At 48.8% G+C, this 10,829-nt stretch overlaps 1 protein-coding gene across 1 annotated transcript in view; it reads left to right on the top strand.

The window, feature by feature from the left end:
- The window catches only part of LOC103802476 (glutamate receptor ionotropic, kainate 4-like), a gene marked incomplete at its 5' end in the record, with an annotated part of 45,064 nt that overhangs the window by 7,881 nt on the left and 26,354 nt on the right, over positions 1–10,829 (top strand). Inside the window, 2 exon segments of the mRNA XM_009074956.1 lie at positions 6,908–7,015; positions 8,540–8,743. Coding sequence (XP_009073204.1) covers positions 6,908–7,015; positions 8,540–8,743 — 312 coding nt within the window.

The following is a 10,829-nucleotide window of genomic DNA, read 5'->3' as shown; positions in this document are numbered from 1 at the left end:
AAGAGAAGGGGGAATGTGATATCAGGAGTTCCCCATCATCTCTCTCCCTATGTGTGTGAAAGCTCAACAGCATTTACCTCTTGGTTTATGGTTTCTCTGTAACAGGTTTGCTTAGCTCAGGCTCTGATTTGCTTTTTGTCTCAGTGCTCATAGGTTTTTGGCAGCACTGGTCCTTTTTTTCCTTGTTTCCCTCTTTGTGCCCAAAGGATATTTTCTGGCTTGAGCTAAGGCAGAGGATAACCATGTGGGTCCACAGGTGTCAAACTGGTGAGATTACATGACACAAGCCCAAGGAATTAGGGTTTTACTGGTAAATCCAAGCCTCATTCAGGAAAAATAATAAAAATTCCAGGAAAAAAAGAAAAGGGGTTTTATCTGTGTTATTTCCCTGCTGACAGCTCCACCACTGCCCTTTTCTCAGAGATTGCCACTTCTCCTAGACACTAGCAGAGAACAAAAGTTACTGTATCTTCCCCTCACCAACTGAGCATTTTGGCATTAGGAAATCTCTCCTGGTCTGGCAGCAGTGAATTTTAGCCTTGGCAAGGATGTTACCTGCCAGTTCTTACCTGTCAAGTGACAGCTTGGCTTTGCTGCTGCCTTTCCCTGAGTGAACTGGGGATCAAGGTGGCATTTTCCCCCCAGTGAGATCTCTCACAGCACCAATGCCCTTTTAATCCTTTCCCAAACCCATCACCCTGTGAACTAAAGTGACAGATCCAAGCCCATCTGCATTAATAAGAACATGCATTCAGCTGGATTCAGGAAGCAAATGGTGTAAACCTCACTGTGACAGCTTTGGTTTTGATGTGTTTGAATGTGGCAGAGACTTCACATTCAATGCACAGGTCCTCTTGGAGCAAAGCTTCTCCCTGAGCTCCACAGAGAGCTGTGGCTCCAGCCTAATCTGCCCTGAGACAAAAGTCTCAGCTCATCCCCACAAACCTGCTCTGACAGGAGAAAACCTTTCTTGACCTGTTGCACAGCTCAGTAAATAAGGAGCTTTATGTATCAGAGATGCCCAGAAAAGCTGTGCTGGGATTAAGCTTTCCAGGGTAGCCCATCAGGGTGCCATGGGGATAGATCACTTCCAGGCACAGTGAGAAGGTGCTGGAAGGACAGGACAGTCCTTGGTGGGGGCTGAGAGCTCTCTGCTGTCACAAAGCCACCAGGAAGGAGTTGGGCTTCATAAAACTGCTCTGTGTGCTTGTGGCAGCTTTTCCATCCCCTCTCAGGGGTCTTGCCTGAGGGACAGCAGTGCCCAGATGGGTGTCAGGCTCCTCACAGCATGCAAGAGTGTGCTGGGGGGTGTTTAACTGGGAAGAGCATCCCCAGAGAGCTGTGAGACCCATCAGGCTCCTGCTCCAGCTTGCCACTGGGAAGGGAAGCCAAAGGCTACTCTGCTGTGCCCTGGATGGTGATTTTCTTGTGCCCAGCTCAGCTCCTTGCAATAAAAATGAACTAAATAAATCATTAGAAATAATTTAATTAAAGGAACAGAGTAAAGAACAGACATTCACATCCTGGAGACAATCTGGTTCCCAAGGGTTGTATTAACTGGTTTGCTCAGGCTCTTGCTTGAAATATTTCTATTCCCTCCTTCATTTTAATCAAGCTCACGCTCTGCCCATTCCTCTGTCTCTCTTTTTTTTTTTCCCTTTTCCTCTCTCCTCCTCTCTCTCCTTCCATCCAGCGAAGCCACAGGGACTTCCAGCTCATCAGCTTTGATAGAGAGTTCCCCGAATTTTGAAGCTGATCCAGTCAGCAAACAAATTAGAGACACTTAAATCTTCTAACTTGCTGTTGCTTTTGGGCAAGGAGATGGCAGAGCTCTTTGACATCCAATTTTTAATACATTTATGTAACGCACCAAACGTGTCTTTTCCTGATTTAGACTTAACTAGTGGAATTTTTTATTTTTTTTTTCCACAGCCATATGAAAGCTGCTCTCTCTCTCTCTCTCTCTCTCTCTGTTCCTAGGATGCTCAATAAAGCACAGGCTCATTAATGTGTTGGTGATCTATAGATCTGACAAGGACTGAGTTTGTAAATGTCATCTTTTTATTTCTCCCCTTTCTTTGCCCCTTTAAAAACACATTGCAGCACACCCCTCTGGTTTCAGTGCAATGATTTGCAGTAAACCATGAGCTCAGGTTTGGCAGCTTGAGAGGAGAAGAGGATGAAGAGGGACTGTGATTTAGGCAGCCCCAGGGAAGGAGGGGGCAGAGGACAGACAGGGGAAGATGTGGTCAGGGCACATTGACCTCAGCTCTCCCTGGTCCTACGTGAGGCCCATTAGTCTCTATTTGACTAAAGGCTCTGCTGCTGGCCTGAGCCAGAGCTGTGGAAGTGGTGGGGATGTTTAATTGGCATGTTGATGAGCTACAGATGAGTTCCCAGCCGATAGCTCTGAGACCCTCTGCAATCTCTGCTGCATCAAACCTTTTTAACTTCGAAGCAGCTAATCAGCCTCGATGGGACTTGCTCCTCTTTAGCTGTTACCCCCCACAACAGCTCAGGGACACATCCTGCCAAGAGCTGAATGTCTTTTACCCCTCCAGGACCTGACAAATTCATGATCAGGTCCTGTCTGGGCTCTGCCAGGTGTCAATCATGTTGTCTGGGGGGGATGCCCAGGGAGGCAGGAGAGGGTGGAGGTTGCTGAGTGGCCTCAGGGGTGAGTTGTGTGTGTGTCTTGTGCTTGTACAGGTTTTAATAGTTGGTGTTTTCAGTGTCCTGTGCTAACTTCTGCAGAGGAAGCTTTTACCTGCTGGCATCAGTCTTGCAGTGGTGTCCTTCAGGAGTGCCAACCCCATGGCACTCTGAGGGGTCTCCTTCATTTGTTTGGTTTATTCCCTTTTTCCCCCCCAGACACTCCCAAATTCCCTCTCCTTGAGGCACCTTGATGAGAGATGATTGCATTCTGCACTCCTTCCTGGGGACATGGTGGAGGGGAGGGGAGAGTTGCAAGCTGTAGGACAGCACTTGCTAATCAGAGCCCAGAAGGTGTCTGGGTTTATTGCAGTCCCCTGCTTGTTCTAAGACTTGTCTTCAGGGCTGGCTCTACCTTCATTTTAAGCTGGAGATGTGGCTGGTGTGTACCTGTGGTGCCTCTGAAGCTCATGGAGATGTCTTGCTATGTCCTCTCTCCCTGCCATCAGCTGCCTACAGGACACTGAGTGGAAGACTTCATTCAAATCATTAGTCTGAGTGGTGTTTCATCATCCCACACCACCAGGAGCCTCCAAATTCAGGAATCATTAGTGTGGCTGCGTCTGCATTGAGGGACTGCAGGGTGGAAGGAGAGAGCCAGGAGTGCCCCTTGTGCATCACATCAGCTCCTGGGGATTTTCTACAGAGATGAGAGATCTTCAGGTGTCACCAATCCAAATAACATCCTTTGCAGAGCAGCTAAATTGAGGGACCTTGTCTGCCTGTGGGGATGGAGCAGTGTCATGAGCTTTTCCTTGCTTCTTCCAGGCTTGAGGCTTTTTTGGGCTGGTTCACACTGAAACTGTGTGTTTGCTCCCTGCCTTAACAAGGCTGAACAGCATGACAGACCTGCCTCAGGATGCTTGCAGGTGTTGTAGGATCTCCTTAGGGCAGAGGGAGACAGCAGGAGGTGCAGAGATGACACCATGGGGGTCTGCAATGGGACCACACAGCCCTGAGGACCTGGAGGGAACTTCCTCCCTCCAGACCATGGAATGTCACCTGTCACCAGGTCATATCATCCTTCTCACAAAGCTCAGCTTGCTCTTCCAGGTGGTTTTTTTGCCCTTGCTGCTCTCCTAGGACAGGTATGTCATCACTTCAGCTCCATTAGAAACCCTCTCCCAGTTTTCAGCCTGTTTATTTCTGGCTGGTTTATTTCTGTTTATTTTTTATGCCAACTCTATCATTTTAGCTTCCAAAGCTGTTCTACCTCTTTGCTAGGGACCTCCTCCCCCTGATGTATTTATACAGACCAATCATCTCCACACCTAAAAAATCCCAAGTCTTAAAAACTCTGAAGTCCTAGCCTAGAGGCTTAACAACAGGCTGAACTTCTCCATGTCTATGTGGAGCCTTTGATTGTTTTCTAACACGTTTTGCAGATGGATATGTTTTCTGGTTTTCAGAGGCTCTTTATATGGAGATAGAGATGATTAAAATCACCTTGACATCCATCTTGCAGGGGAGGGAGAGATGTGATGATCCCAGACATCCTGTGACATATGATACTTCAGGAGCAGCGTGAGGAGTCAATTAGTGGCTTTCTCAGGCTTGGGAGGGGACAGTGGTGAGCTGGAACCAGCCAGGATGGGATGAGGGGAAGGACCCCAATATCTAGGAGTGTGTGGCTTTGGTGCTGTGTTAAAAGCAAGGTCAAACCCACGGCATTGCCAGAGGAGGAGGAAGGCAATTAGTCTCAGTATATGCCAGCAGGGGAGGGACAAATTGGAGAACAGTGAGGGCTGTTAAAATTAAAGTTAATCTGTCACTAATCTCTGGTTGTGAAATCCTGGAGGAGAAAAAAATGAGGCAGTGTTTATGAGTGATGACTGGCTCTGAGAAGCAATTGCTGCAGAGGGGCTGTTGTTTAGCAATCACAGCAAGAGACAAGACCTCTGTGCAGAGTTGGGAATCCAGCTGGGATGAATTCATCCCTCAGCACTGATGCAGACCCTGTGCAGGTCAGATAAAGCTGTGCCTCAAGGACTCTCTGCCTGTGAAATATGCATGGTAAATCTCCCAGTTTGGGCCTGTTGTTCCCAGAGATGAGTCCTGCACTGGAGTGTCACTGGGATGTTATCAGCTCGATGGTAGTGAAGTCACAACAAGTTGTCAAGCCCCAGATCTGCTCTCAGCCTGCTCTGACCACCATCACTGAGCACAGTGATGCCATTAACTTGAGGGACGTTGTCTGCCTCTGGGGGTGGAGCAGTGTCATGAGAACTTCCTTGCTTATTCCAGGCTTGAGGATTTTCAGGCTGGTTCACACTGAATCTGTGTGTTTGTTCTCTGCCCTCTCCTCACTGTCAGGTGAGGCTGATGACCCCCCAGTGCTTCTCCTGTTGGTGGGGAGACTCCAAGAGTTAATGCTTCCCACATATTTGCTTTCCCTGCCTGCTTTCCAATGAGTACAGGCTATTCTACTTGTATTTCCCACTGCTCCTTGTGCCTCAGGGTGAGGAGACTGGATTTGGGACACCTCAGAAGTTGGCACTGCTGTAATGGCTTGTTGGTCACATCACAGAATATTCAGAGTTGGAAGGGACCCATGAGGATCATCAAGTCTAACTCTTGGCCTTGCACAGGACAACCCCAAGAATCACACCTAGTGCCTGAGTACATTGTCCAAGCATTTCTTGAGCTCTGTCAGGCTTGGGGCTGTATTTACACCAACAACCAACCAACCCCTTGGGCTGGATTTACACCTACACCTGGGAGAGGAAAGGTCTTGACCCTTCCCTCAACATCCAGAGCCATTCAGTCTGCAGCACGAGGCTGCAGTGCCAGGTTGTGTTGGGAAGTCACACGAGCTGGGAAGTGACTCCAAAGTCCTCAAGCCATCAGTCACACTAGAGATGAAGCACTGCCAAGAACAGCCTGAGTGCATGGAGTCAATCCCAGCATGGTGTGAATCAGGGTGGTGAATCAGTGTGCCTCTCACTCCCTGCTAGTGCTGGGCACCCTCCTGGGCTGTGGCTCCCTGGTGCCTTCCACCCTCCTCTTTGGGCTTAACAAGATGAGTGTGTGATGGAAGAGGAATCGATTTGTTCCTACCACCCTGACAGCCAGGGCAGAGTGAAAGGCTAACCTGCCTCACACAGATTGTGTCAGCACCATGGATTTGCTCTGGCACCATGGCTACAAAGGAGCTGTGAAGATATCCCTGCACGTTGGAGTCACCTGCTACTTCTTGGGGACACAGCACCTCGATTCAGTGATGCCAGAGGATCAGGCCAGCAATCCAGCCTGAAGGGGCTTTGCAGGAGAAAAAGGAGGGAGAAGAGGTCTCAGAGGGAATTTTCCTCCCTCATCCACACATCTCTCCATGAGGAAAAGACGAGGTGAAAAGCAGAGACTCTTTTAGGGACAATAGGAGCTCGAGAGTCTAATTTGCATGCTCTGAACTAGCTGCTGGAGGTGCTGATCTCCCTGCCCAGAGCTCTGAGGGAGGGAGATTAGGCTCTCGAAGTTAAAATTAGGTTTTGTTGAATATTCCTCCCCACTGGCTGAAGGCAGTGGCTGCTTGTGCTGCATCACAACTGAATCACCACATCCTCCCAAGCTCTGGGGGACTGGTCCCCACCAGCCGTGGTGGGAATTAGGTTTGCTACCATAACACTGATGCTTGGATGGGTAAATGAGGCTGTTGGTGGAGCTGTTGGGCATGATGAGCCTGAATCAAAGGATTTGGAAGTACTTAATTGTAGTAGTTAGCCTCCATTGTAGCAGAAAGAGGAGATGAATCACAGAGCAGCACCACTGAGAACTTGGCTTTGCTTCACCACCTGCCACCAAGGTGCATGGTAGAGCCTCCCAACACCACCCTGGGAGGGACAACCTTGGCACTGCTGGGTAAGATAGACCCAACTTGGTGGCATCTGGGGGCAACACACAAAGCTGTTTGGCTACCATGAGCCCCAGGGAGCTGCTCAGCTCACAGCTGCAGGGAGGACACGTGGGGAGGCTGTGAGTAGGGACAGGTTTTTGGCACTGTCGAGCAGGTTGAGGGTGTGCTGGGGCTCTGCACCAGTGGGTTCATCTCTCTGCTGACCTGCTGTGGGGGTGCATTGTAAAGGTAATGGAGCATTGACAAACAGGCCAGCTTGATACTTGTCAGTCACCAGAGCCATATGGTGGGTGTGTGCAGTAATTTGCCCTATAAATTCCCTTATTGTGCTGTTTATCTCTCCAGATTGGCCACTGGCACGTTTCTGAAGGACTCAGCATGGACAACAGGATCTTCTCCTCCAACATATCAGAGAGCCTGTTCAACACCACACTCATTGTCACCACCATCCTGGTAAGTGAGGGGTCACCTGCTGCTCCCATTAGATCTTGGCCAGCCCAATCCTTAGGGGTGTCACTCAGCTGGAATCTCACTCCCTCTTCCTGTCCCCCTCAGCCCCAGCATGTAGCACTGCACACTGATTTCATAAAGAACAGACCATCAGATCTCTAATTACAGCACCGAGGACAATTCATGACAGTGTAATTAAACTCAAGTTGATGTTTCATATGGAAATGCTATTTGATGAGTTCAGAAGCAGCTGGGGAGAGGGCTGGGATGGGAATACATTGCCATTTTACATTCATCTCTGAATGATGTTCCTGTTTTGTGTACAGCTGGTGAGTTAGGAGGGACAGTTGTCCCTTCTACCCATAAAATTATAAAAATTGGCCAAGATGGGCATAATTTTGATGAAGATTTCACATCGACAGGCACCACTGTCCTCATTCAACAGGTTCCCCTTGCAGGTGCTGCCTGTCCAGTGATTCATTCCAATGCCTCTGCTCCTTTCTTAAAGACACCCAAAATCCTGACTGTTTCCTTGTGTCCAATAAAGTTTGTTGAGGAGGGGACAGACTGGAGAAGTGGCTCTATGCCAAGAGAGGCTGCATGGAGCTGCCATGACTTGGAGCAGTCACTGGGCTGCTTTGGCATGTGCCACTTGGAATCAGCCTTCAAAGCATGATTTTGGTGAGACCCTGTCCCAGGTTGCCCAGGGAGGCTGTGGCTGCTCCAACCCTGGCAGTGTTCACAGCCAGGTTGGATGAGCCTTGAGCAACCTGCTCTGGTGGGAGGTGTCCCTGCCCAGGGCAGGGGGTTGGGGCTGGATGGTCTCTGAGCTCCATTTCAACCCCTAAAATTCTGTGATTCTATGCTCCCTTAGCTTTGCTGCATGTCCTGAGCTGGGAAAAATCTGCTCTACCTCAACACAGCAGAGACTAATGAATACCACAGCCAGGTTGGATGAGCCTTGAGCAACCTGCTCTGGTGGGAGGTGTCCCTGCCCAGGGCAGGGGGTTGGGGCTGGATGGTCTCTGAGCTCCATTTCAACCCCTAAAATTCTGTGATTCTATGCTCCCTTAGCTTTGCTGCATGTCCTGAGCTGGGAAAAATCTGCTCTACCTCAACACAGCAGAGACTAATGAATACCAGAAACAGCTTAGCTTTGCTGCATGTCCTGAGCTGGAAAAAATCTGCTGTACCTCCACACAGCAGAGGCTAATGAATATCAGTGTGGAAACAGCTCAGAGAGCTTTACATCACTGCCAAGTTTTCCATATCTCTTATACCTAGGCTGAGGGGGATATATGGAGATGGGATGTTGGTCTGGTGCCACTTACATTAGGGTTGGAACTAGATCTTTAAGGAACTAGATGATCTCTAAGGAGCTAGAAGATCTATAAGGTCCCTTCCAACCCAAACTACTCTGGGATTCTTGGAGTCTCTGCCAGCCTGGGATCAACCTGTCCTCTCTGCTCCATGCTGGTGGGACACCTAGGCTAAGATGGGAATGACAGCTGCCCAGTTTCAATGCAGGAAAACCCTTACTTAATGCTGAAGTGGAACCATCAGGAGCTGGAAGGCAATGACCGCTACGAGGGCTTCTGTGTGGACATGCTGAAGGAGCTGGCAGAGATCCTACGCTTCAACTACAAGATCCACCTCGTTGGGGATGGTGTGTATGGAGTCCCCGAGGCAAACGGCACGTGGACAGGGATGGTCGGGGAGCTCATTGCTCGGGTAAGTGAATTAGCTGCTCTTTTTCACTCTGCTCTCCTGGGACTTGGCAATGCAAAGCTCTGATGCTTCATTAAGTGCTTCAGGATGATAAGGATGGATGGAGGGTTTAGTCCATTTGGGAGACTTTGACCTGAGGATTTCCGTTTAATGTGTTCTCTTGATGGCAATTGTATTTGTGGTGGTGATGTGACAGTGTGGGAAGGAGCCAGAGCAGGAGCAGAGGCCTGGGGTGTTCTCAGGAGTGCTCAGCCTGGATGCTGGGATCATGCACCAGAGCTCATTACAGAATGGATTCTTTTTTTACAGTGGAAAGATTAATGAAATCTTGCAACAGGAAAATACTGAGGCTCTGGCAGGGCTTGAGAAGAAGCTTAAGAAAACTTAGAAAACCACAGTGTTTGGGAGGGAAGTTAGTAAGAATCACATTTCTACCCAGAGAAGTTTTGACAGATTCAGCTCAGCCCTTTCACTTTGAGTATTGTACTGTTGAAGATTTGAGGGAGGCTGTGGCTGTCCCAACCCAACCAACAGCCAGGTTGGATGAGCCTTGAGCAACCTGCTCTGGTGGGAGGTGTCCCTGCCCAGGGCAGGGGTTGGGGCTGGATGATCTCTAAGATCCATCCCAACCCCTTCACATACTATGAAATTATGGCTGATTTTGGAGCAGAACACTTTTTGTTTGCTTGAAGTGTGTGGATGAGTGATGTTGGTGCCCAGCAACGAGGCTAGATGCTTTTGCTGGGTTTGACAATGATTCTGTAGACACCTGTACCCCCTCCCTGCTCTTTGTTTTCCTCTGTGGTTAAAGGTAGTCCTTCCCCAGGGCTCCAAAAGCTTAAAGAGAGCTCACAAAATGCTCTGAGATCCTTAGTAAAATAGGCTTAGCCAAAGCTAACAGTAAGATTGATGCTATTTAAGCCAATACTTCCTCACTCCCTGATTTCTGCCCTGCCTTGTCATTATTGAAGTGCCTGTGAGAAACCAGTGATGGTTTTTCAGCTGGTGACAAATCCACAGTGAGGTCTGTGGTAATCCACACCACTGGGGGAGAGGAGACCCTGAATCACTCTGTCATTTGCTTCCTACAAAGCAGAAGAGGAAGGAGGGCCCAAATCCATCTCCTGGGGCTCCAGGCAGGGATCTGGGGCTCCTGCCATGGTTTTCCTCCTGGCTGGGGAGAAAAATGAGCATCCCTTCATGATGTGGTTTATTGGGCATGGTGTTATGTGGCTGAAGGTTGGACTTGAGCATCTTGGAGGTCTTTTCCAACCCTTAAAGATTCCATGATCTCTGCAAGATACCCACTGGTATCTGACTGCTTCTTCCCTGGGTGGTGAAGGGCACCAGGGAGCTCTTCTTAGAGCTTCAACTGAGTGTCTACAGTTAGGTTGGACAACTCTAGGTCTAAAGAATTAGGGAATTGAGGATTTTCTGGAGGTCAGACACAGGGCATGGCACAGACTGGAGAGTCTCCTGAGTTTAGCTCCTTGTCTCCAGGGTCACCCTTCCCTACCAGAGCATTAGCTCTCGATGCCAGCTGAGATCCCACCTCCATCTGCTCTTTTAAAAGCCCTTCTGTGTAGCTGTTTGCAAATGCTCCAGGCTATTGGCATAGTTTTTATCCATCTTGCTCTGTCTGTGTATGTATATACACACACAATTACAGTTCTGCACCATTTCTTTGTGGTGGAGGCAAGAAGGAAGGTGCTGAGAGCAGTGTGTGATCTCTGCAAACAAAGGAAGGAACAGCCATCCAACTTTTGGCCTACTAACCCTGGTAGTGCCTCTTCATTAAATGGGAGCTTCTGGAAGGTTGTTTTTCTTCAGTGATAAGTGTTATACCTTCATCTTCACATAGAAACCATTTGTTTCTTCTGCAGCTCGTGGTGGAGGCAAGAAGGAAGGTGCTGAGAGCAGTGTGTGATCTCTGCAAACAAAGGAAGGAACAGCCATCCAACTTTTGGCCTACTAACCCTGGTAGTGCCTCTTCATTAAATGGGAGCTTCTGGAAGGTTGTTTTTCTTCAGTGATAAGTGTTATACCTTCATCTTCACATAGAAACCATTTGTTTCTTCTGCAGCTCTTA

This window comes from Acanthisitta chloris, unplaced genomic scaffold (assembly GCF_000695815.1).
Source record: "Acanthisitta chloris isolate BGI_N310 unplaced genomic scaffold, ASM69581v1 scaffold13045, whole genome shotgun sequence".
NCBI lineage: Eukaryota > Metazoa > Chordata > Aves > Passeriformes > Acanthisittidae > Acanthisitta > Acanthisitta chloris.
The sequence above is the reverse complement of the archived record's forward strand: the minus strand, read 5'-3'. Positions and strand labels throughout refer to the sequence as shown.